The 26,166-nt window shown below is 45.2% G+C and overlaps 2 protein-coding genes across 2 annotated transcripts; one reads left to right on the top strand and one right to left on the bottom strand.

Moving 5' to 3' along the window:
* The first annotated feature begins 45 nt into the window (after nucleotides 1-45).
* nemf (nuclear export mediator factor) lies at nucleotides 46-19,819 on the top strand. The gene is made up of 32 exons (XM_018764260.1): nucleotides 46-158; nucleotides 530-598; nucleotides 2,220-2,322; nucleotides 2,840-2,965; nucleotides 3,308-3,456; nucleotides 5,176-5,243; nucleotides 5,499-5,588; nucleotides 6,390-6,463; nucleotides 6,626-6,696; nucleotides 6,919-6,994; nucleotides 7,090-7,230; nucleotides 8,688-8,896; nucleotides 9,578-9,763; nucleotides 10,527-10,590; nucleotides 10,683-10,771; nucleotides 12,305-12,408; nucleotides 12,526-12,588; nucleotides 13,624-13,736; nucleotides 13,844-13,901; nucleotides 14,039-14,097; nucleotides 14,614-14,734; nucleotides 15,245-15,569; nucleotides 16,112-16,157; nucleotides 16,257-16,306; nucleotides 16,636-16,783; nucleotides 17,157-17,234; nucleotides 17,559-17,753; nucleotides 18,064-18,102; nucleotides 18,281-18,387; nucleotides 18,665-18,708; nucleotides 18,824-18,903; nucleotides 19,533-19,819. Exons 1-32 carry the CDS (start codon nucleotides 100-102, stop codon nucleotides 19,608-19,610), a joined length of 3,282 nt encoding a protein of 1,093 aa, XP_018619776.1. The 5' UTR covers nucleotides 46-99; the 3' UTR covers nucleotides 19,611-19,819.
* A 162-nt stretch (nucleotides 19,820-19,981) lies between these two features.
* klhdc2 (kelch domain containing 2) lies at nucleotides 19,982-25,554 on the bottom strand. Its single transcript, XM_018764093.2, has 14 exons — nucleotides 25,453-25,554; nucleotides 24,741-24,998; nucleotides 24,577-24,656; nucleotides 24,303-24,420; nucleotides 23,884-23,999; nucleotides 23,637-23,718; nucleotides 23,410-23,493; nucleotides 23,233-23,313; nucleotides 23,072-23,130; nucleotides 22,849-22,958; nucleotides 22,677-22,749; nucleotides 22,112-22,199; nucleotides 21,457-21,509; nucleotides 19,982-20,754 (listed from the first exon to the last, which is right to left on the bottom strand). The coding sequence occupies exons 2-14, from the start codon at nucleotides 24,990-24,992 to the stop codon at nucleotides 20,631-20,633; spliced, it is 1,320 nt and encodes a 439-aa protein (XP_018619609.1). The 5' UTR covers nucleotides 24,993-24,998; nucleotides 25,453-25,554; the 3' UTR covers nucleotides 19,982-20,630.
* Nucleotides 25,555-26,166: the final 612 nt, after the last annotated feature.

Below are 26,166 nucleotides of genomic sequence, written 5' to 3'. Positions count from 1 at the left end.
CGCTAACGGGCTTCCGTAGATACTACACATGCGTAGTTGGCCCGGCCGAGTGCTCGCTGAGGCGCGTGAAGAGTTGCTTGCGAGCTGCCTGTGGCGACAATGAAGACCAGGTTTAGCACCGTGGACATTCGCGCGGTGGTCGCTGAAATCAATGCCAAGTACGACTCGTACCCTTGTCCTAAGTACACATGTTCTGTCCTCGCTTTGCAATGAACCGCTGGCTGCAGAGCCCGACAACGGCCTTGGTTGTTGCCGCCGAGCTACATGCCATGGCGGGTTACTTACACTTACAGCAGCTTTCCCGTTACCGTCCATTCAGCGGGCCGTTGTCGAGTAAAAAGTGGACATTTCTGTGAGCTGGACTGGACGGTGATGCTGTGAAACTTAGTTACATACTGAGTGTATACACACAATGATGACACTGTGCGCTGCAGGCTTCCCTTCCTTGTGTGTGTGAATCATGTGTCATTGTCATTGTGAGATAGTTTTCTGTGGTTTTCAGAGTTTTTCTTCTTTCTTTCTTGAACAGGTTCCTGGGCATGAGAGTGAACAACGTGTATGACATCGACAATAAGACCTTCCTCATTCGCCTGCAGAAGTCAGTCACCTCACAGCAAGCCTGTGTCTCTGCTACAGCACACCTTTCACCGCCCCCCCTCTTGTTATCACAGAACTTCCTAAGTCACTTTCTGCTTTAAGTGCTTCTCCTGGTCTGGGTGGTGGTTGTCTGGAGCCTATCCCACAAGTAGTGTGTGCGCTAGGCAAGGTGGGGTACACCCTGGATGGGAGGCCAGTCGTTGTAGGGCAGTCCCACACAGATATGTGGCTAAGGGCAGTTTCGAGTCACCATCAAACCTGAAACGCATGTCTTTGGGCTGTGGGAGGAAACCAGAGCACCATGAGGAAACCCGCACAAACTGAGCCGGGTTATGAGCCCGTGCTCTTAGGTGACGGTGTTCAAACAGAAGTTATGTCCCAAACTGCCTATGCTAGAAACACAAAAATCAGAGTTTTCAGAGACACTAATGCTTTCCAGTTTATTTCTTTTGTGCTGCGTTTTCTTCTGAAATGTCACTTTTGTGTGGAACAGTTACCGCGTTTCTGCTGAGATCACAGCAAAATGCACTTAGAATAGAGCCACGGGGGTGCTGTTTTCTGAGAGGGGTGGTTCACGGAGCTGTGCGGCACGGATTTCGTTGTGTTTTTTTTCATTATTTATTAAAGCTATATCCAAGACTTTTACACACTCAACAAATAAATATAGGTTTGTGTCAGTTATGCTGCTCTTGAAATGTGAAAGTGACCAGATGCTGACAAACAATTATGGGATGACCTGGTCCCATCCCTGTGTCACAAATGAGACACAAAAAGTGTTTTTCAAACACTTTCTTAATAAATTTGATCCATTCTACCTTTCATTACACAAGAGTTGATAACAAAAATAAAATAGAACTGTGACTGGCTTCCCATCCACCATGTATTCTGCTCCACACCCTGTACTTCCAGTATAGAGGAACGCGGTGACCCGGCATTGTATGGGATGTTTATGAAAAGAGAATAAATTGAGTCGTACAGCAAATTTTTAGTTTCTTGTAGCTTTACCTGATGTTTTTACAGAACCGAACCTGTGAATAAATTAAGGTGTTGAGCTGCATTATCAAGCTTGTGGTCATAGTAGTAGTTGGACGTAAGAACAACAGACTTCTAGTCCCAGATGTATCTGTTAGTTGTGCTCCGGGTGTGTTCTTTCACTTTATTGTTTATTTGCGAGAGAATGTGTTTTTGGTTGGTTTTTCTGCTCTCTTCTAATTTTAGGTGTGCTATGAGTTTTTAGTGCATAACTTCTGTATTGTTTGTGGGCAGCCCCAGTCCAGTTTTTCGTTAATAAAACTCTTATTTGTGGTATGAAAATGAACGTAACACACTGTTTCATAGGAACGCAGCTATTGTGTTATAGCAGACCTGACTGTACTACTAATTGTGTTCATGTAACCTATTTGAATACGTTATAAACCTTTAATGTAATATTGCCAATAAAACCATCATTACATGTAAATATTTCTCACTCTGAAAGGATTCTTTTTTCATTCTGTTGCTGTGGGTAAGAAGAAATTGGTAATCATGATTCTGGCTTTGATTTCTGCCTGTACAGTTTAATTGGATAAATTTCACATTGTAAGGTAAACGTGGGGTTTTACTGGGACATTAACATATTTCAGGCCCGATTCCAAGGCTGTGCTACTGCTGGAGTCTGGGATCCGCATCCACTCCACCGAGTTCGAATGGCCCAAAAATCTCATGCCCTCCGGCTTCGCCATGAAGGTAAGAACTTACTATAGCCACTGTTTTCTTCTACTCTGCAGTCACACTATTTATTGATTAGCCTGAGACTTTTCTCCAAAGCAGCTTATAACATTAAGCTACCTACAACATTATACCCATTTATACAGCAGGTAAATTTTTACTGGAGCAATTTCGGGTAAGCACCTTGCTCAAGGGTACTACAGCAGTAGGTGACTTTTGAACCTTCACATCCAAAGACAGCAACTCTAAGTACTGTGCTCCCATCCACCCCTTTATAAAGAATGTTATTGATGATTTCAGCTTTGATGTTGATATTATCAGGTTTTCAAGCCAAGGTCACTTAAATGTATGCAGCTTTACAATAATTTATGCAGAACGGTACTTTTCCTGTAATGGTTTAGGGTTAGTACCTTGCTGAAGAGTCCCACAGTAGGAGTGGGGTTTGAAGTGGAGCTCTAATAACAATGTGACAGCCTCTGTGCTGCTTGCTGTCTCGTGCCATTGGTGTCAAATAATTTCTGTTGTTTCGTGTCAGTGCCGAAAGCACCTGAAGTCTCGGCGCCTGGTTGTGATCAGGCAGCTGGGAGTGGACCGCATTGTTGACATCCAGTTTGGCTCGGACGAAGCAGCCTACCACTTAATAGTGGAGCTTTATGATCGTGTGAGTCACCGTCCTCGTCCTTCTCCCTCTCTCTTTTTCTGCTTTAATATGTTTCACATCAACATCTGCATCTCTGTTTCTGTTGGGATGCAGAGGTTTTATTCTTCATACTGTTTTATTTTTTAGTCAGGTAGTAGAAATGCAACCTGTGAGATGCATTTGGCAGTTTGAGCCCCACTGCGGTCAGTCTGTCCAGATATGGTGGTGACTAGAGGTGATTAAACTTGTCAGGCCATTTCACTTCCTTTAACATGTCATTGAGGGTAGGGGGAGCAGCTGAAACGGTTAGGGTGGTCATCAATCTGAGGTTGCACTTTGTCACACCATCCTTCTCTTTCCCAGGGGAACATTGTCCTGACAGACCATGAGTTCACCATCCTCAATTTGCTGCGCGTCCGCACCGCCGAGGTGGAGGATGTCAAGTTCGCGGTGAGGGAGAGGTACCCCATAGAAAATGCCAGGCCTCCGGAGCCCCTTGTCAGCGTGGAGAGGTAATACATTCGGTCAGGGAGGGGGAGCAGGTGGTGGGAAGGGCAGGTTAGTAGAGGGTCGTAGGGCAGCATCATTTGTACGCCACAAGCTCCATGGGTCGTGGTGAGACCACAGTTCATTGCTCATGTTCAGTATTTTGGAGAGAGAAAAATGGCACTTCTTAGTCTCACCTGAAATACAGCGCTTTTTATGTATTGGCTTTATTAAAACATTTGTCCATGTATGTTTTTTTTTAAATAACAACTCAGAATATAAACAGAAAAAGTTAACACTTGTACCCTCAGCCCTTATATAATGGGCTCTCGTGCAATGAAAAACTGAGAAGAGCGCTACGTGTGCAAATATGTACCCGTTTTTATTAAATAGGCTTATTATTCAGTGCAGCACCATCTCTCCCTGTTAGGGAGCTGTTTGGCTTCCACTGCAGGTATTCTGTTCTGTGTACATCATGTTCTGAGACAGAGGTACACAGTTGGTGTGTCAATCCCAAAAGGATTGTCCATCGGTGGTGTCAGTCTAGCCGTTTTTTTTCCGTTTATTACTACAGACACATTTCCTCCCTAAAAACCAACTGTCTATGTTAGTAGTATGCTTTTTATAGTACTTTTTCTTAAATTGATCATTTCAACCAGTCACAACCACCAGTTTTTCTAAATAATATCACGTGAAATAGCAGGTTGTGGACCCTTATTGTTCTTCTTTACAGCAACTCTGCAGCCTTAATCCTCTTATGCATTTATGAAGCTGTATGATTTTTACTGTATCAGTTCAGTGTAAGTACCTTCCTCAACGGTCCTATGACAGCAGCAGCAGTGGTGAAATGTGTTAGTCATGATACACAATCCCTGTAACTGCTCAGTGGCCCTGTGCTTTGCTGAATGAAAGACATAGGCAGTGACCTTGTCATATTTCTCTTCAAGCATGTCCATGTGCAGTGTGTTCTGTTTTACACCCTGTGCTACTGGATGGACTCTGGACCTCTGTGACGCTGCACAACCAAAGAGAACATTGGAAGTGGAGCTATAAATAATCGTTTTGCCATTTTTTTTTATAAATAATAAAACATATTTTGTGTTTGTTGTTGTAATCCATAATAACCGCATTTATTTTGGTATCTTAACTAATTTTACGTGACATTTTTAATTCAGGAATTGATTATTTTATTTTCCATAAGAAACAATGGTTATTTGAACCCCTCATAATGAGAATTTAATGTACCAAAGGTAATGAGTCCTGTTTCTGAGAGCAGTTTCAGTGTCTGGAGCTTCATACATGGTTTTACTCTCTGCATGTTCTATCAGCAACTGTCAGAATCCAGTCAGTCTGTGACACGATCTTTGTTCTGCACTTTTATACTTGCGTCTCTGTCCTCTAAGCTCTTTTATTGCATGCTTATGTCTTCAAAAGGGTGAATGTGCGTGAGTGTGGGCAGACCCGACTCATTTGCTGAGCTCCAGGACACCGACCTGAAGAGGCACAGAGTGAATGTTGGCTCTAAGCCTGCTCTACATATTTATGCAAAGAGCACCTGTCAGCTTTGCCTTTTGTGCTATTTACAGAAAAATAATTTTGGCTTTAAACATTTTCTGCTGAAATTGTGACTTTGCAGTAAAGATGCTAAGTGGACAAAGATGAAAATGTTTGCAAGCTCTGTAACTGGAGGTCAGTTTGTGCATGGGATGAGATTAGCTGAGTTTACTGGCTGTGCCCCCTGACAGGCTCACAGAGTTGCTGTCCTCTGGCCCAAAGGGAGAGCAAGTGAAGAAGATCCTCAATCCACATCTCTGTAAGTGATGCTGATCGCTTTGTTCTGTTGTTGAGGTTTACAAACAGTCGTGTTTCCGCTCCCTGCTGTCTCTATATCTGACTGCACAAATAGGCCAGATTATGGATCTCTCTGATTACGGCTGTGTAGCAACACTCCGAATTTTCAAAGTAGCGGCAGTAATGTCGGCAGTGCTTCTACAAATATGAATAATGATAATAATGTCATGTGATGAGCATGTCAAGTTCTTGTTTTCTCCCCGCCGCCGTCACCCAGCGTATGGAGCAACCCTCATCGAACACTGCCTCATAGAGGCGGGCTTCTCCGGCTCCGTGAAGCTCGACGACCAGTTCAACATTGTGCAAGGTACAAGGGGCGTTTGCTGAAGAGTTTGGTGTTACGGTGTGGTTTTTTGGAACAGGTGTACACAGCATGAGGAAGGACTTGGGAGTCTCAGCTCGGTGGTACGACAGGAGTCGCAGTGAATGGGCAAGAAAGAAACAGACAATGCTGATGTGTTCTTCTTTACTGTCACGGCAACATTCTACCTTGGTGGCTATTGTCATGCCATTTAGTGAGCGGTGCAGTCCAGACTCACACATACGCACAAACATGCGTCCTGTTGATTTCGATGGTGGCGGTTCTGGAGAACAAACATTTTGTTTTGACTTCATAAAACTTACAGAAAGGCAGATAAGAGCCAAATGCTGAAACACAGAGCCCTTCACCATCTTAATGACATTTCATTGCTTATTTATGCAAGACTGCAGCTTTGAAAAGCTGAACATTTATTTAATTGCCATAAGTAATTAACAGAGGGAACATTAGCAGCTGCAACCTGAGCCTTTTCTCCCAGTTGGTGTGTTAAAATAGTTTTGGTTTGGCTGTCTCTTTGTACATGTTTATATGTTGCCCTCGCCTGAATCGTGAAAAACATCTTTTCGGTATATAATGCATGGAACACAATAAACAACATTGCTTGCTCCGTATTTCAAGTAGGTCATGTTTTTAGTTTCCTTAGATGTTTGTTTGCTTCGTTCCCACTTTGGCCGAGGCAGCTCTTACTTCTGGGAGACTGTTGATTTAATAGCAAAAGTGCTTTATGAGTCCAGTGGTGGGGGCAGTGATGATGTAGTGTGACTGGATGTTTCCATTGATTTTGTCTAGATGCTCCTAAGGTGCTGGAGGCACTTCGGAAGGCAGAGGAGTACATGGAGAAAACGGAAAGCTTCTGTGGAAAAGTAATGGATTGGCCCCTTACCGCAGACAAGCGCACATGCAAAACGTGAATCTTTGTGGTAGAGACTTGAAAAGAAAACCCTCTTTTGTAGCCACTACAGCAGATTTTTTGCTTGTTTGTGCAGCTGTGTCTGCAGACTTATTGACATTGTGTTGAACTTCAGGGGTACATCATCCAAAAATGTGAGAAGAAGCCAAGTTTGGCACCAGACAAGCAAGCGGAAGATTTACTGACGTATGGATTTGTTTTTACTGGTTTTCACTCTATTTGTCGATAAATCATATGAAATTAATTCTTCAAGTTGTGTTTGCTTGTTTCTCTTCATCTTGCTTAACTTTGTAGAATTGTGTGTAAGACCTTACGTGCAGTGACTTTACCTACTTACTGTGGTTTGTGGGCCTGTCGTAAACCATGTACTTAAGCTGTAATGAACCCATCTCTGTCTGTCCTGCACAGGTATGAGGAGTTCCACCCTTTCCTGTTTGCGCAGCACTCGAAAAGCGCCCATGTTGAGTTTGCGTCCTTTGACAGGGTATGCAATGTGTTCGTGGTCACATTTACGCCTCTGCTTGTGCGTGTGCTACCAAGGGGGATGCAGTTACGTTCAGCATGCTTGTTCACCCTCAGGCCGTAGATGAGTTTTACTCAAAGATGGAGAGCCAGAAGATGGACGTGAAAGCCCTGCAGCAGGAGAAGCAGGCCTTGAAGAAGCTGGATAATGTGAAGAAGGATCACGAGCAGCGGCTGGAGGCGCTGCACATGGAGCAGGTGAGCCCGGGAGGCCAATGCAGCGAATCCACCCTACATCGCTACACAGCAAGAAGACTGAACTACGGGGGTAAAACATCTGTCACATTTTCACATCTTTGTTTAGCTGATGCTCTTTTCCAGAGTGGCTTGAAATGTTAACCTAGTTACACTGATTTGCCCATTTATACACCAAGGTGACTTTTACTGTCGCAATTTAGAGTAAGTATTTTGATCGAGGTTGCCGCAGTGGGAGGTGGGGTTCGAACCTGCACCCTTTCACTGCAAGGCTGCTACTACACAGCACCTCTAATGGCACAGTATCTGCATGTTGTTCACGGGGGAGGGCAGTGGTCTGGTGAACTTTAATTCCTATTGCATAATTGTCCATGAGCCAAATAAGTGAAGCGTCGCCTTGTGGAATGAACCATGTCTCACTCCATGTGCTTTCAGGATTGGCTGCCGACCTGTGCAACCCTGCGCTGGGCAAGCAGTTATTGACAGTACATGAGTAAATGAAAATAAAGCATTAATGCACAAGCTAGAAATAATTTTCTTACATCTTCCTGCATAAAATATTTATCTTTGGTGTTTGGATTCATTTTGGGTGACATTATTTTTTTGTCCAGGAACTAATGATTTTGATATACCCTCACAATGGGAATTTGTATAATAGGCTGGTTTCATGCAGCCTGTTATGGGAAGAGTGGATGTAGTTGTTTTTTATGGAAGACGTGTGACAGCATTAGCAATTTAACATCTATCTCCACCCAGTGTCTCTATTGAAAAATACCAGACAGCACCATTTGAGCGCTACTGGTACATTAGCTGTCACTTTCCAGGGTTATAATGTGGTTAATACACTAGATTTAGCCAGAATTCACCACAGAGTAATTTATCAGTGACCACACTGAAACCACTGAGGGATAAAAACATTATGGGATTAAGACAACGACTGCATACCTCTGTGGCAAAATGTCTGAGACAAGCATCTGATAACATCTCTTGAACAGAATAAAGTACCCGTTGTTCCTGAAAAATTATCACATACCAAAGATGGCGTTATGTTAAATGAAAACAGATTACAGTGGTTTTTCAATGTATGGAATGCTATTTTATGGGAGCTGAGTGTGCATTAAAATTACTTTAAGATGAGTGGGGATAAAGCTACAGAATGTCCACAAACTCCTGTTGAATGCTGCTTTTTGGGCAATTCATTACATGGAACATGAACTGATCTGGTGAAATTTGCTCGGCTGTATAAATGGGGAAAAATCTGTTTCTACTGAGATTGTGAATTGCTCTGGAGGAAGGCATCAGCTAAATGAAAGAGTAGTAATAATGACAATAATAACGTAAGAAGAGATGTAGGATGGAGTAAATAAGATATTAAGCAAATGTATGTGATGGCGATGAGGTGTCAGGGCTGTTAATACGGTATGTGATGTGTGTGACAGTGACTGTGGTCCGTGTTGCAGGAAGTAGACAAGCTGAAGGGGGAGCTGGTGGAGATGAACCTTCCGCTGGTGGAACGGGCGCTGCAGGTGGTCCAGAGTGCCCTTGCCAACCAGGTGGACTGGACGGAGATTGGCCTCATCGTGAAGGAGGCCCAGGCAGCCGGAGACCCTGTGGCCTGTGCCATCAAGGAGCTCAAGCTTCAGACCAACCACATCGCCATGCTGCTGAAGTAGGGGTGGCAGCTCATCTGATTTCTGTTGTTTGCATCAATGAAAGTGGTCAGAGCTATAGTTCATCATGGCATGACTAAATTAATGAGGGGAGGGCATTTCATTGACTGCTCAGTTTAGTGTAGCATATGCTTGATTTATCCAAAAAATTGGCATGATGATAGTCTTGTTATGTCTACACACACACACACACACACACACACACACATTGACTGAAACCGCTTGTCTCGAGTGGGGTCGCGGCGAGCCGTAGCCTAACCCAGCAACACAGGGTACAAGGCTGGAGGGGGAAGGGACACACCCAGGACGGGACACCAGTCCGTTGCAAGGCACCCCAAGCGGGACTCGAACCTCAGACCTACCAGAGAGCAGGCACAGCGCAAACCAACTGCACCCCTTATTTGTAGAGTACTATAATTTAATAATAATAAAATGACTATGCTATACTGACAAATTTGTATTCCAGTTAGCTCTTTTTTCCATTTTTTTGTAATTCTTGAAAATACATTGTGGTGCACTGGACTGTCCTGTAATTCCACTCTCTAGTCTACTGAGGTCCAGTCATGCATGGATGACTTGCATAAAAAAATACACCCAAGTGGCGCTCAGTGTTGAGTGTAGGAGCATAACTTGTTATTCTTAGATGGGTACAGGGTCCTTGAGTGTTTGTGTCTGAACAGGAATCCATACATTGGCTCGGACGAAGAAGGTGATGCAGAACAAGAAGTGCTGGAACATCCTGATGGGGAAGCGCAGAAGGCAAAGAAGAAGAACAAGAGCAAGGTCCAGAAGAATAAGGTCCAGAAGAATAAGCCCATGCTGGTGGATTTAGACCTCAACTTATCAGCCTATGCCAATGCCAAGAAGTAGGTCTCCTTCCCAGGTGTCTGTGCGTGTGTCTCATTGGCAGGGAACATACAGACTAAGGCAGAGCAAGGCCTCCTGGTCTCACCGTCTCTTTGTATGCTCTCTGTTCCGTCCCTAATGGAGCAAGAGTTTACAGTTACATGAACGCATTTGACACATGCTTTTCTCCATAGTGACCAACAGCTGAGGGTTTACTTATCTCCTTATTGGTCCTCATTATTGTTCCAGCTCTGTCCACTCGCACAGTATCTGAATCCCACTCTTCACATGATCTGCTATGTTGCCTGCTTGCCAGTCATCATCTGTGCAAGGCTGGAAAATGCCTGGAAATACTTTCTGCAAGGAAGGTTTAAGCGGAAGGTGATCAGGATTAGTCTATCCTGAGTTTTGTGCACCTAGTTGTGCAATGAACATTGATGCATAAAGTGGAAGCAAACTACGTTTACTTAAGAATCACGTCTGCAACTATATCTCTCTTTCTCCTAATGTAATGCACAAATTGTATTTTCTCTGAGATGTACGTCGCTTAGGAGAAAAGCATCTGCTAAATTAATAAATGTAAGCTTATTAGCTGTGGGCCCTATCACTAGGTGGCCAGTAGTGACAAATGGCACTCTTTCAGCCATAGTCCAGTTTGTGAAAAATGTGTATGAGTCACGAGGTCTCCTTGATGTGACGTAGAACAAAAATGTTTAACGTTTTTAGTTGTCTTTGTATTGTTTGGATGTCCTAAGAGTTGGACTGTCGTCTCTGGTCTTTCAGATATTACGACCACAAGCGGCACGCTGCCAGGAAGGAGCAGAAGACAGTGGAGGCTGCAGAAAAGGTGACTTGGTGCATGGGGACTCAGAACAGCATGGTGCAGCAACACCATTAGGAGGGTCCAGAGATGACTCGCCTGTATCATTTCTGCTTCAGGCGTTCAAGTCTGCTGAGAAGAAGACCAAACAAACGCTAAAGGAAGTGCAGACTGTTGTCACCATCCAGAAAGCGAGAAAAGTATATTGGTAAGGACTGCAAGATGCACCGATGTGTACCGGGACACTTCTTGTTGTTTCTATAGCAACACTATGTACACTGCCGAGCCCCTTTCAAAGTTTTAATAAGGATAAATATGTTAAATTATTATTGTTATAGACAAAATGTAGATATCCTCCCAAACTATCCAAGAGGCTTTCTAGAGCAAGAGTTATTCTGTTATCCCTCGTGGGGCTCTGAGGTATTGAAGATTTGTCCTGCTACGCAAGTTAAGTGTTGTGCAATCCACATTACAAATTGTCGGACATCTCTTCGTGGATGTCTGATCACCACCTCCAACTGAACCTCTCTAAAACAGAGATTCTTTACCTCCCAGCTGGCCTGTCCTCTTTTCACAGTCTGTAGATCAAACTGAACAATTCACTCATTTTGCCTACCTCCTTGGCTAAGAGCCTGGGAGTAACGATTGACGGAAATCTGTCATTCTCTCAGCACATCGAAGCCACAACCTGGTCCTGCAGATACATCCTGCATAATATTCGTAGGATCTGTCCGTATCTCACTACTGACTCCGCCCAACTACTCGTCCAAGCCATGATGACTTCCTGTCTGGACTACTGCAACTCTCTCCTATGTGGCCTTCCTGCTACTGCCATCAAACCTCTGCAGCTTCTACAAAATGCTGCTGCACAAGTTGTTTGATTTGCCAAAGCATTCCCACGTATCTCCTCTACTCATTTCTCTGCACTGGCTTCCTATAGCTGCCTGAATCAAATTCAAGACCCTGGTTATTGTCTAAAAATGCATCAATAGAACCTGCTCCCAGCTATTTACAGGTCTTGATGAACCGCTACACCCCAACTAGACCCCTTCACTCGTCTACTTCTGCTCGCTTGGTGGTCCCATGCACGAAAGATAAAACATGGAGGTTCTTGGTTCTGGCTCCGTTGTGGTGGAACGACCTTCCCCTCTCACTCAGAACTGCAGAAACTCTGTCTCCTTTCAAGAAGAATCTGAAAACTCACCTTTTCCGGACCCATTTCGTCCAAGATCTCTCCAGCTCACGTATGGTGTAAATGTTCATGCACCGTAACTTCATGAACATCACCAGATAAAGCCTTTATTCAGCCACTACTCCGGCATTGTTTTTGTTTGCTTGTGTGTCTTATAATATTATAGAAAAAAAAAAAAATTGGTAGAAGGGTATCAGGATTTGTCTGTCCTGTGTTTCATGCACCCACTTGAATGATGAACCTCGGTGCAGCAAGTGGTAGGCAACAAACTAGGTTTACTTGAGTCACATGTCTGCAGCTGTGTCACTTTCTCTTAATGTAATGCATAAATTGTACTTTTGCTGAGATGTTCGTCGCTTTGGACAAAAGCATCTGCTAAATGAATAAATGTGAATTGTACAGGGTAAATTTTGATGTACTTTTTTTACTGTTTCTGAAGAAGTGTAATATAATTATTGATTTTCTGTTTTAATCTAATGTTTAACTTGATTAATCTAACATGATTTGTGGTTAATGTTGCATCACTGATGTTGCTGTTTTGAATTTTAGGTTTGAAAAGTTCCTGTGGTTTATCAGCTCAGAAAATTACCTGGTCATTGCAGGTCGGGACCAACAACAGAATGAAATGATTGTCAAACGATATCTAAGAGCTGGTGAGATGAACGCTTTGACTTATGGAATGAAATCATTTGTTTGCTCTCCAGTATGCTGTTCTCCTGTCATGTACGCTGCCCTCAAAGCTCATGCCATTTCTCATGTTGGTTTATCAGGTGACATTTATGTGCATGCAGACCTCCATGGAGCAACGAGTTGCGTCATCAAAAATCCAACAGGTAGGTCTCAGTAAAGCCTTAGATATTTTGTGACCATGATGATGTGATGCGCAAACATGCCATCTGGTTGAGGATGTTGAAGAAACAGATGCAGGGAGGTTGTGCTAGTTCTAGAAAGGGGGTTTAATGTGCCCTATTTATATAGTTTTTTATTGTATTTTTTCCACTTGTCCATTTTCAAAAATTTGGTTTTTGGAGAGCAAAGGTCACCTGCATTTCTGCACCCCGTGATTAGTTGACAGTAAAATGTATCCAAACCGTAAAGGAGCGTAGGACCAACTGAATTCAACTCGCTTCCCCAGTGTTTACAGCTCATATCTGGTGTTCCTGAGTGTACTCGATCAATGAAAAGATGACAAAATGCTGCACATGTTAATGTAATACATCATTGAATGGCCGGCATTAAATATGAATTTTTGAAGGCCAGTTATTTTGTCAGTCATTTTAAATGAGTTTTACGTTCAAAGTTCTGACAGCATATTTTTAAAATTTATTATAGCTATATTCCAGACTTTTACAGAATCTACCCAATGGATAAATCAAGAGACATTATTACTCTTATGCTTTTGTTAATTATGCAGTATAGATATTATGTATATAATAATGCATACAAAGTCAGCAGATGCTGAAAAATGTCACGTGTTATTTCAAGCTAACACAAGATTAAATGTCCTGCAATGGACTGGTATCATGTCCTCACTTTGCCCTGTTTCGTGCCCGTTTCCAGGATAGATTCTGGAACACAGCAATGCAGTGTAGGATGAGCAGTTGTTAATAAAATGTTTTACAGCAACTTTTAAATTTATTATAGCGTTATCAGAAGTTTCTATAGAAAGTAACCCTTGGTTTAAACCAAAGGATGTCTGTAGTATTAAGCTTTTGTTGACTGTAATGCCATGGTTGGATTTACAAACAAACTGAGTTTGGCGCAGATTTTCAGTGCCAATTGTGTTTGTAAGTTGAGGACTCTGTTTTACTTCTCATTGTACCCAGATACGTACCTATTGTAAGCCATTTTTCCCCTTGTCACTGCAGGTGAGCCCATCCCCCCACGTACCCTGACAGAGGCAGGCACCATGGCTGTGTGCTACAGTGCAGCCTGGGATGCAAAGATCATCACCAGTGCATGGTGGGTGCACCCACACCAGGTGAGTCCTGAAGATGGTCCTTCTGGTGGACGGGATAAGGGATGACATCTGATAGCCAAAAAAGGGGATGGGGAAAAACCCATTTGTCCCCTCTCTTCCTTGATCAGGTGTCCAAGACGGCTCCCACAGGAGAGTACCTGACCACTGGGAGTTTCATGATCCGAGGTACAGCACTTGAGTTTCACACGTCCTCTGACTACAGGGTGTTTGGCGTTAGAGATGTGAAGTTTACTCTTCCCCATCTTCGGTGCTAGTGGGCAGTGTGGAGGTTAACTAAGGTATTCTTTTTTCCTCTTTTTCAGGGAAGAAGAATTTTCTCCCTCCTTCCTATCTCATGATGGGCTTTGGCTTCCTTTTTAAGGTTTAAAAAAAAAAAAGCTTTTCTGTGTCACTGGAAGAAAAGCACTTTTTGTTTATATCACATTTATTTATTCAGAAGACATTTTTGTGCAGAGAGACTATGAAATTACATTTACATTTATTATTTTAGTGGAGACTTTTCTCCATAATGACTAGCAGTGATTATTAACTAACATTTAGTTGACACCCATGTCCAAGGTGACTTAGAGTGTTTGATGCACTACAGTAAGCTCCCTGCAGTTATTCATACATTTATTCATCAAAGCAAAGTAACACACACACACACACACACACACACACAATGGCAATTTAGAGTCCCCACTTTTGCTGAAACACATTTTTGGACTGTAAGAAGAAACCTGAGCACCTGGAGAAAAGGCACATGAACACAGCTAGAAGATGCAAACTCAGCAGCATGCAGAGACATTAAGTGTATATAATAAAAGGTCATCTGCATCCCATTAAGTAGCACAATGGAATAAAAGGAATAGAGATGTTGGTTGTGTTCTACGTCCAGGTGGATGAGCAGTGTGTGTGGAGGCACAGAGGTGAGAGGAAGGTGAAGACACTGGATGAAGACATGGAGTCTGTGACGAGCAGCACAGCAACCCTGCTAATCGAGGGCGAGGAGCTCGTAGGTGAATAGTGCTCTCCGAGCGACTATCTGGACATTTGCCACAGTAATAAATGTGTGCAAAGGTTTTCATCATCGTAACAGACGACGTAACAGCTGCACTCCAGTGCTGATCAGAAGTCAGCCGAGCTGCCCAACATTTGTGAATTATCCTTGAAGAGAGGTGCTCTTGAGTTCTTCAGTGGGGCTTGTGTTGGAGTGCTCCATGTTAATGGAGTACACATAATCTCATTTAGTAATTTACAAACAGTTAATTACCATTTATTGCAGTATACAGTTTAATTTACAGGACAACTTATATTACCATGGCAGCTCACAGTTGTTGTTTTTGATGATGATCATGTTCCATTTGAAGGTTGTAATTGTGAACAGTTTCCAGAGCAGTGCAGTGACAGTTTTGAAAGAATATGTGCTGTCCTGTAGCAGGAAGGCTTGGACTGCATTACACCATGCTGCTGTTCCTTTTTACATTGAAGATTTGTGAAATTTTTCATGAATGGCCTGTCGTTCCCAGGAGATAACAGCAGTAATGAAGGGGAGTGTGAGGAAGAAGGTGGGGAAGATGAGAAGGAGGAGGCTGACAGGGATGCGGTTAAAGGTGGGGTGGATGTGGAGGAGCAAGAGAGTGAGGAGATGAGTTTGAAGGAGCGGGAGAATGTGCAGGAGGAACCTGAGGAGGCCGAGCAGGAGGAAGAGGAAGAGGAGGAGGTAGAGGAGCAGCAGGAAGGCTCTGAGAGGGAGGGAGGGAGCAGTGAACCCTGTGTGAAGGCTGAAGAGCTCCCTGAGGAGATGAGCTTCCCTGACACCACTATTCCGCTGTCCCACCTGCACTCCAACAGGTACATCTATGCAGAAGAATGTGACTGTATAGCCTGTGTGTATCTTTAATACGAAAAGGAAATGCAAACAAGTTCTATTTTGGCATTTTTTCTGTACAAACAAAACAAGAGCAACAAGAAACAACCCTCTCTACCTACCCCAAACCCACAGGGGGTTCATTTTTAGCTGAAAACGACTAAATAACTAGACAGTTATAAGAAAGCACACAAATAAATAAATAAAACAGAGGAGCGTGGTGATTTTTGCCAACAATCTAATAAATGAGGTTATTACGAAAGAGTGAGGCTTCAAAAATCAAAAACTTAATATATAACTTTGATTTTTCATTTGATCTAAAAATATTCTCGGTTAGTCCTGTATTTCACATTATCTGCTCTACAAATTTGAGACGTAATAATTCAGCCTGTAATGAGCTGAAATGTGTGCTGGGACATCTGAAGTATTAACTAGAATCCTATCTGTGAAACATACCATTAAAATACCATGTTAAGTGGAGTGTTGCAGACACCTGTGCCCATTTATTTCTCTGCTGTTCTGCCAGGGGGTTTGGCAGTTCTGCTGCATTCCGAAAGGAGCCTCTCACTAAGGTATGTGTATCTAATTCATAAACATGAGTGCTACTTTGTGTCATCTTATGCTTTTTAACTGCTTTAGCTGCTGACACACGACTGTCTTATTCACCACAGTCGGATGGAAATGCGCAAGGGAGGAAACATCTGACAGCAAAACAGCGCAGGTGGGGTGTGTCACAGCAGTGAGCGCTTGTGCCATTAACACAACGCAGGTGTGGGGTAGCTGGTAGTGTAGTGCTTAGAACTACTGCCTTTGGACCCAAAGGTCGCAGGTTTGGATCTCGCAGGTTCAGAAGTGTAATACATGTGAGCGACATACTTACCCTAAATTGCACCAGTAAAATTATCCAACTGTATAAATGGGTAAATAACTGTAAAGTAGGTTAATGTTATAAGTTGCTTTCGAAAAAAAGTATCAGCTATATGAATAAATGTAGATGTAATACTGGTGAGGCGCGAGCACTGATCTAGCTCATGTGCTTTTCACCCCCAGGGACATGAAGAAGAAGAAGCAGAAGCAGGATGCTGCAGAAGATCAGGAAGATGCAGAGGAAGAGCCCATCCCTGGGGATGCCAGTCAGTGCAAGCAGGATGCCAACAAAGCTGGATCTTCCCAGCAGCCTTTGAAAAGAGGTCAAAGGGTAAAGTACCAAAAGCTGCACACACCACACACGTTGTGATGCGCCCAGACATATCGTCAGTAATGGAAACTGGGCTCACTGGGGGTTGTTCTGGGTGTTGTTGGTGTTTCAGCACCAGACACCCTTACCTAGGTGACCTGACCAGAGCTGATCAGACCCCAACCCTGGTTCTTTTGACACTACCTCCAACCCATGGCTCTCCTGTCCTGATCCACAGCCATCTAATTCCATCTATATTATTTACAGCCCTCAGAATTTGAGTTTACTGCTTCTGTTAAGGTTGTAAACAACCATGTCCTCACTGTGAATTGAAAGGGTCCGTTTTGGATAGTTAACATTTACTTAACCCTTTTTACTTGCTGTTTACTTCAAGAACAAACTAAAGAAGATCAAGGACAAATATAAGGACCAAGACGAAGAAGACCGGGAGCTAATGATGAAGCTGCTGGGGGTGAGCGGTTCCATCAGCTCTTAAATTGTTCTCTGCCAACGTGTTCACTGATTGCAAAAGCACTGTTTTATGCTGGCGGTCTTAGCACAGGAAGACGCTCCTAATGGTGTATGCTTTGCAGAAATTATACCACAAATTAATTCATATTACACACACATATCTTGTGGCAGAGAACATTAAACAGTGAATCCAGGAATGTTCTGCAGATGGCACTAATGTGTATAAGACAAACCACTGCCTCGAATGGGTTGATTTTCAGTCCTGTTCATTTGCCTGTGACATTCTCTGCTCGCTCTGTGCTCAGGCTGTTTTGTCCTCCCACAGTCTGCAGGTTCCAGTAAGGAGGACAAGGGCAAAAAGGGCAAGAAGGGAAAAGGAAAAGAAGACTTAGCCCGGAAAGGGCCACAGAAACCAGTGCAGAAAGTGCGGCCAGAGGGGGTTCCAGTGAAGAAGCCTGAGCCCCAGGATGGAGAGGAAGAAGGCCGTGCTGGAGAGGAGGGGCAGGAGCTGGATGAAAAGGTAACCATGACTACTACTTATAGTGTCTCATCCGACTGACCTCTTATTAACATTAATTTATCTAACTGATGCATTTCTCCAACACAACTTATACTTTCAAGTTACTTGAAATTATTCACCAATTTATATTGCTGGATGATTCTCAGTGGAGTAGTTCATGCTAAGCACCTAGATCCAGAGTACAAGCCTGGGAGCTTTGATTGGAACCTGCAAAGCAGCAGCAGCAGCTCTGCCCACTACCCTTAAGCATACCTCAACCGGTACAGTCTAAGGTGGTCTCCGTGTGATGGGCTGTCCCTCTGTGTTGTAGGACGCTGATGATGTGGACCAGGAGAACCCAGCAGCAGAGGTGAGAGAATGTGGTTTACTTCCCTCAGCCATAGGCTGGTCGACACATTGGATCGTATTTGTATTCAGTGTATTTCATTGAATATCTAAGAGCCAGTGATGTGTGACTGTCAGTGTGTTCCTCTCCTCCTCTGGACACACATGATGGTGCTGCAATCTTGTGGTGTGTGTGTGTGTAGGACGGGGAGACCCTGCTAGCTTCGCTGACGGGTCAGCCCCACCCTGAAGACGTGCTGCTGTTTGCTGTGCCTGTGTGCGCCCCCTACACGGCCCTCACCAGCTACAAGTATGAGCGTCACCTTCTCGCCCAGTCACTTGCGCTGATCGCAGGCAAACTCAAGTGCAAAGTCTGCTCCCGTACGCCTGTTTATTTCTGTAACTTTAGTCACAGCAGCCACTGTAGGAATTTGAGTTTTTATGTATGACTTTCGGTGCAGAGCTATACTTGGCGAAACTATTCCAGTACCACTGAGAGCCAAGAACATGTCTTAAATGCCTCGTTTTGTTCGGTGTCAGGTTCTGTGCATAACACACCCAGCATTTATGCCTCACTCTGTCTTTAGGTACAAGGTGAAGTTGACCCCTGGTACACAGAAGAAGGGAAAAGGTGAGCTGTCACTCTTGTTACTGTAGGAACAGCCAGGCCTAGCAATGGTAGCCATGTGTCATCCTTCTGTGCTTGAAGCAGTGAAGTGACCGCTTACCTCTGTACTCCTCCAAAGCGGCCCGCACTGCCGTATTGAGCTTCATGCGAGCCAAAGAGTCCACAGCCAGAGAGAAGGACCTCTTGCGCAGTGTCAAGGTAGGCATTCCCAGGCTCATGTGTGCGTCTATGTCTCTGTCCACTCTTTGGCCTGGATTTATGGGATTCCTTTGTCGGTTCCAGTACGCAAGATTTGGCAGGATTCACAGGGTCACAAGGTTGCTTAGGGGGACATGGAATGAAACATGCTGAAATCTTTAGTTGCACGTGAATGAATTTTCTACCTTGGGATTTGTGGCCCAAGCGAAAATCTTGCTGGTTATTTAAATACAGACTTGGCACATTGATAGGCCACCCTGTGCTAGAAATAAATGTTGGTTTTAAATTTGTTTCAAGAATTAGTTGCCTTCACAACCATTTAAACTTAAATTCAAATATCTGGATGAGCATGTTTGTGTGGTAACTTTAGAAAGATGCTGCTGTTTGATGGGAGTAAATGACCAGATAAATTTTAAATCTGATTCACATTTTAGGGTAGCAGGAAAAGCGTTGTTTTCTTAAGACATTACAAAAATGTTAACTACACAATAACATGGTAAATTAAACCATCACTCCATAAATGTAACTTAATTCCTTTTAATTCTTACATGCTACCTTGAGATTATCCTCCTTCGAAGGGGTCCTGCATAGTTTGAACAAGAATATCTGACATGACTTATGTATTTCAGGACACAGATTTGTCAAGAAACCTCCCTGGAAAAGTGAAGGTATCGGCACCAAACCTACTGGCGGCAAAGAAGAAGTGAAGCTTGTAAAAGTCTGTCGACCCCGGAGTGCGTATATTTTCTGTGAAAAGATGAGTGACGCCACTCCCTGGATTGCTTTACTGCAGTGCTGGAGGTACACTTGTACTCCATCATGAGATGTGTATTTCAGCAAAGAGCTATATAGTGGAGGAAGGGAAAACACTTCCCCGTTGAAGACACTGCCGTAAATAAAAGTAATTTTTGATTAATCTCAAAGTCCTTGTTTTTGCACCTTCGGAGTGTGTGCGCGCAGCGATGTGGACTGGAGCTCTGCAGGAGTGTTGGCATGTGTGGGGCTGAAGAGCTGCAAAGTACAGCGGAAGGATCCCAACGCAAGCACTGCACCTTGTACAGAGTAGAACAGGAGACGCTGGATAACGGAAATCAGGTCACTTTATTTGCTTGGTGCTTTTCTTCGCATTTTAAAATTGTATTCCGTATTTAATGCCAGAGAACATACAGCAATTCAGACAGACCAAATAAAAAAATAGAATTGTTACTTGAATTTTAGTGACAAAGTAAAATTGTCATTTTAGTGCAATATCCCCAAATGTCAGGTCTCACTGGCTTTGCAACATGTCACTGTTTCATATGACTGCAAAATCAGCAGGAAGCCACTGGTGCGAAAGAGGAGGAGGACAAAAATGGCCAAATCGTGCGTCTCTGCAGTAACGTCAAAGAGGCAGATCTAACACAAAACGTGCTTTTCATAAGACAACAGTAAAGCTCAAGGAGAAATGCAGATGTACAATATTACAGTACTTGGCTCCTGCTGCCCGGATGAGTGGCTGTGCACCGGCTTGTGCCCACAGGGTTACACACAGACACACACACATAGACCAGCGACCCTCTTTAGCGTCTCACCTCTTCCCTTAGTCACCGAGCGTCAATGGTGCAAGAAGCCGTTTTCCTTCAAACAAGCTGTCAAGGAGACGAGGTGGACGTGTGCCCACAGAAGAGAGCTGAGCCCCTGCAGGCGGCCTGTGGCGCACTCTCGTGTACCATTTGGACGAGCGGCAGCTACGAGCCCAAAGTGTTGATGCCGCTCAGCCGCTGCATCAGGCGGTGCAGCAGGTGTTTGGGCAGGTGATCCCAGGAACCAGCCAGTCGCTCCCTGTGCTGCAGCACAGCCTCGACGCAGCACCTGGAAACAGCAGGGCGTCCATTACAATGTCTCTCACCCACCTTCGTCCCCTTCAGGATTCCCTCCACACTGCTGGACACTAGCTGGGTGTTACCAAGCAGCGTCCACCGTCTCACAGTTCCCTTGTGCTGCGGACATTGCTGACCGAGGAGGACTGTTGCAGTGTGTCAGTGCTCTCCCGCAAAACTGCTCACTGTGACAAACGGACACTGCAGGTCTTTTTTAAAAAGGAGCACGAAGCGGATTTGTTTAGAAGTGACGCCATGCAGGTACCCAAGCGCAAATGCTCACACACATCCTAAACTGCAGACTTAGCACCGCCATCACGCACGCACGGACGCGCACAGCCCAGTCAGTCAGCAAGCGCTCAGTAGGGGACGTGACTTTTACTTATTCAGCTCACACTTCTCCCCAAAGCAAGTGGGTCATCTTTACTGGGTAAGGACCTTGTTCAAGGCCGTAAGAGCAAGAGATGGGCTCCAAATGCAACAGCTCTAATCCCTGCGCTCAGTTTGAAACTTCAATGGACTGATGGGTCAGCCAATGGGAACTAGAGAAAAACTACAGGATCACATTACAGTGCAGCAGCTTTCTGACAGGAGATGTAACACAGCCTCCACTTTTACACATTTATAGGCAGAGCTCCTTCTCGAGGGGAAAACAGGAGGAATAAGCAGTCATGCGGATATTGCGGAAGCTCACCTGACAAGAGACTTGGGTTGGACAGTGAAGATGAGGACCTCATTGCTGTGAGCCTTAAGGAAAGAGGAAAAATGTGTCAGTGCTTTGCTGTTACACACCACTTTCCACACTGCTCCTCATGTGGGAGTCTCTGTAAGCGCCAGAAATTCATATTTTCCTCCTGATTGGACTCCTTCAGTGCGCGTCTTGCTTGTTGCCTCTCACGTTCATTCCTGCATGTGTTTGCGTTGCCCAACTTCTCCACCAAAATCTGCCATGGACAGTCCCAAGCCCAGCTGAGAAAGGAGGAGGGTTGGGCATGGGGCTAGCTACCCCACACCGTAAAAACCTTGCCAGCTACAGAAACGCCAACAAGGAAACTTCATGACAGCTCAGCTTCTGGGGACACCTGGAGTGTTGGCGGTCTATGCCTCAGGAGGGGTGGAAGGCATAAGAAGAACTTCTCCGCCAACAAGGATTCCAACATTACTGGCAAGTCACACGTCAAATATAACATCCTCCTCCATTCATGACTTTAAAGACAATTACAAACCAAATCTTTTTTTCAACAATTATGATTATACAATTAAGAATGATTAAATACATCTCTCACACATACTTGCATGTATGCAGGCGCACACACACACACACACAGTATAACTTCATGGCTACTCACTGCACGCTGATGGGACAGCAGGTTGTTGGCGCAGCCTCCAAACACAAACACCTCCCCATCCGGCCCGTAACAAGCGGTGTGCCACAGCCTGGGGTCGAAAGTGCCGTGTAGGTTACTCTAAAGCCATGATCACCATAACAACTCACAAACTCTTTTCCAGTGGACACTTTTTGTCTTGAGACTCCTTTGTCTCATTTCTATAAACTCCTGTACTGTTCTTATATACCTAAAAAGCTAAGGGACACATGAAGAACCAAGTAAAGCAGCGGGGTGACTCAGTCCTTTTCATTAAACTCTTGCAGCTGCAAAATAAGCCGTAACTCAGATTAGAAACAGTTAATGGCCCGGGTGCCCAGAACCCCCTGGTGTGTCTGAAAAGTAAAGTAAAGCAAAGCGACGCTGAGGAAGGCACCCGGCCGAAAAGCATCGGCCACATTACAAGACAGGTAAGTATTTCGGTAAGCCTGTATGTGATCTCCCATCTAGTAAGCAAATGATAAGTAGTGCAGAGCAACTGTCATCACGTCAGCAGTGTTGCCAATACGTGCTGAAGCTGTAGACACACCTCGGGCTTTCTGTGTTGCTGTGTTTGTATGGCTTCCACTCATTTCTGCTTATACAGTACAGCCAGGCATCACCTGAGAAGTGGAAATAAAAAAGAAACCATGTCTCATCCACATGATCAAAGCCACACACACAGCTGCCTGGAGTTAACGCGTGTACGCATGCTGACTCACTGAGCGTCTGCCTATCCGTGGTGAAGCCGCCGAACAGAAAGATGTGGTCTGTGGACACGGGAATGAAGGAATGCCAGGACCGGCCCAGTGGACCCTGCTGGGAGACGCTCCTGTTGGGGACATTAATACATTAACACACTGAGAACAGCAACTAAATTCTAAATTAAACAAGGCCATCAGATCCACACAACACAGAAGAACCCAAGTCAGTGAGTAGTCATACATTTCACTCCACTCCCAGGTGTCCATGTTGATGTAGTACAGGTCATTGAGACGGTGCTCCTGTTGCGGGACAAATGAATAGTTACTGAAGTGCAACGCCACTCAGCATGGACACACAAGACCACGTCGCCAATGCGGTCCGACCAGAGAAACCCTGCTTACCCTGTAGCGGCCGCCAAACACATAACCCCGATTGCCTACCGTGGCACAGGCATGAGCAGCCCGTGGAGAGGGGGGGTTTCCCTAAAATGGGAGACAAAAAGGAACAAAATAAAGTGCTACTATCTTAAAGAGCTTCTCCGATCAGCTCCTACGGTAGAACACGCAAAGAGCAGTTACCTTTGTAACGGGCTGGCTCCAGGCAAGCGCCTCCAGCTCAAGAACATGGATGTGATTGTTCCACCCGCGTCCAGCTCCGTTTGCCTGCAAGTGCACATTTCATTTTTGTTTAGAGAAAGCTCTCCCATTCCATTCTGCAAAGGGGAAAACAGCGCCTTGCGCTCTAACGTGGTGCCTACTAATCCCGCCAAAAGCGTTCATGCAGGGTTCATGCTCTCCATTATTACCCAGAAAGACGTCTCGTCGTATTCAAAAGTCCCCAGATGACTTCCTTGAGGAGCGTAGCCATAGCCTCCGAAGTACACCAGCCTTCAAGAGAGAGACAGAAGATTGAGTTTCACTGCTTTTTTTCTATTTTATCTGGGAATGATGGGTGGCACAAGGCCTCCAGTGTGTGTGTCAAGGCAGCGGCTGACATTGTGCGCAGATTCCCCACGAAACTAAAACCACGGACCCAAGAGAAGCAGCCACCACCTGTTCTGGTACACCCAGCAGCCCAACTTGTCCTTGCAGGTGGGCGCCAGGCCCTTGAGCCTCCTCATCTTCTCCCAGCGCAGGCCCTTGCTTGTCATCAGCGGAAGGCGGTAGAACTGCAGGCCACAGGACAGCACAGCATGATGATCAGCAGAACACTGAGAAACTGCTGACTGGACTGAGCAGGAGAATTGTGGGTAATGCTGGAAGTCACGAGGGACTACGCCGAAAATGTGTGGCACGGTACGTGTATTAAGTGTCTCAGAGCTGTCAGTCGCACATACTGCACTTTGACACTGGATGGAACGCGCACACACACCCCCCTCACCCCACCACCTGCCACAGGCACAGCTTCTGCTTAGACCAGGAAGCGTAACCAGGAGCTGTCAGGTAGCAACCTGGACCCACAAACCTCTTACCTGATTGGTGTTTCCACGGGCGTGGTGGCCTCCAAACAGATAGAGGACGCCATCCACACACATGGCGCAGCTGCCGGACATGGAGGGGGGCACATCGCCCTCGGCAATCATCCTAGTCCTGCAGATAAAAAGCTTGTTCTCCTGAGAACGTGTTTAAAGAGTACAGGCGAGAGACCTGCTTTGCTCCTCTGCCCCCCCACACACACACACACACACACACACACACACACACACACACAATGCGCGTGTCATTACGCACTAAGAAAGTGATTACCATCTCCCTGTCTCTGTGTTATATTTCCAGATCTCACTCCTGGGGAGGTAGAAGTCCAAGAAGCCTGCAGTCTGAGTGTTCTGAAAGACGAAGGGTAGGAATATGTGTAAAGGACTGAGAAGACCACGGAGTAGGAGACACGAGACGATGGGCAAGACACGTACCTTATATCCGCCCCACACGTACATGTAGATGCCCTCGGAGACCGCGATGTGGCCGCTGCGCTCCGCCGGCGCGTCCGGCTCAAAGGCGTCGTCCCCAGCGGTCAACAGCTCCTGGTCCAGGAGATCCCCATCTTCGTCCTCTTCGACCGGTGCATCCAAAACACCGTTGTCCCCTTCGGCGCCGTCCACCTCGTCCTCATCATCATTCTCCATATTAAGGTGGTCGGCAATCTCCTCGATCTCCTCAGCCATAAACACCTGGACAAGAGTACACAGACAGAGGAGGGTATGTGTGTATAATTAAATACACACACACAAGTAAAAAATTAAGAGCCGCCAATCAACCTGAAACATACGTTTCCGGATTGTGGGAGGAAACCGGAGCACCAGGAGGACACCCCGTAGACCCACCGCGCGAGGTTCGAACCCAGGCCCGCGAGCTCTGTGACGTGTTACAGCTATACACTCACTGGGGCCTCCGGAAAGACCCTTTCCTCAACAAACAAATGTCTCTAGAAAGAAAGGGTGCGAGCTCATTCTCCCACGTGCAGCTTTTTTAAAATAATAAATAATATACAACACACGATGATAATTCTAACTACTAGTCATTCATGCTTGCTGGTGGTGCTTTTTTTGCAGTAAAAAAAAAAACAAAAAAAAAGCGCAGGAACGAAATGAGAGCAGAAGAAATACAAATCTGAGATATACTTACGCGTTGTGTAGTAACAAATGTTTGTTTTTGTTTTGCTTATGGGAAAGGCGCCCTTTCACAACACGACGTCCTGCGAATCCTGTCGTGTTTACAGTAGAAGTGGAGACGAGACGGAAGTGAAGGCAGTAGGAGGAAGTGACGTAGTGTACCAAACCTGACGCCATGTTTGTGAGGTCAACTAATGTCCCCCTGCTTTTGCACGATAGAATGTGTACAAACAGAAATTTTATGAAAAATATTTGTAAAAATATGGAGCTGCTTTAAAAGAATTTCGAATATTTTATTTGGTTTGGTGTTTTGTTTGTTTATAATTGCAAGCACAGCAACAATGCCTCACTGTCATGCCATGGTGAATGCAGGAGACCAGGCATCCATCCATCCATCCATCTTCCTCCGCTTATCCGGGACCGGGTCGTGGGGGCAGTAGTCCAAGCAGAGCCCCTCAGACTTCCCTCTCCCCACACACCTCCTCCAGCTCCTCTGGGGGAACCCCAAGGCGTTCCCAGGCCAGCCGGGAGACGTAGTCTCTCCAACGTGTCCTGGGTCTGCCCCGAGGCCTCCTCCCAGTGGGACATACCCGGAACACCTCCCCAGGGAGGCGTCCAGGAGGCTTCCGGAACAGATGCCCGAGCCACCTCAACTGGCTCCTCTTGATGCGGAGGAGCAGCGGCTCTACTCCGAGCTCCTCACGGGTGACTGAGCTCCTCACCCTAT

The sequence above is a fragment of the Scleropages formosus genome, chromosome 15 (genome assembly GCF_900964775.1).
Source record: "Scleropages formosus chromosome 15, fSclFor1.1, whole genome shotgun sequence".
Classification (NCBI taxonomy): Eukaryota; Metazoa; Chordata; class Actinopteri; order Osteoglossiformes; family Osteoglossidae; genus Scleropages; species Scleropages formosus.
Note: the sequence above shows the minus strand (reverse complement) of the source record. Positions and strands in the feature narration are given on the sequence as shown.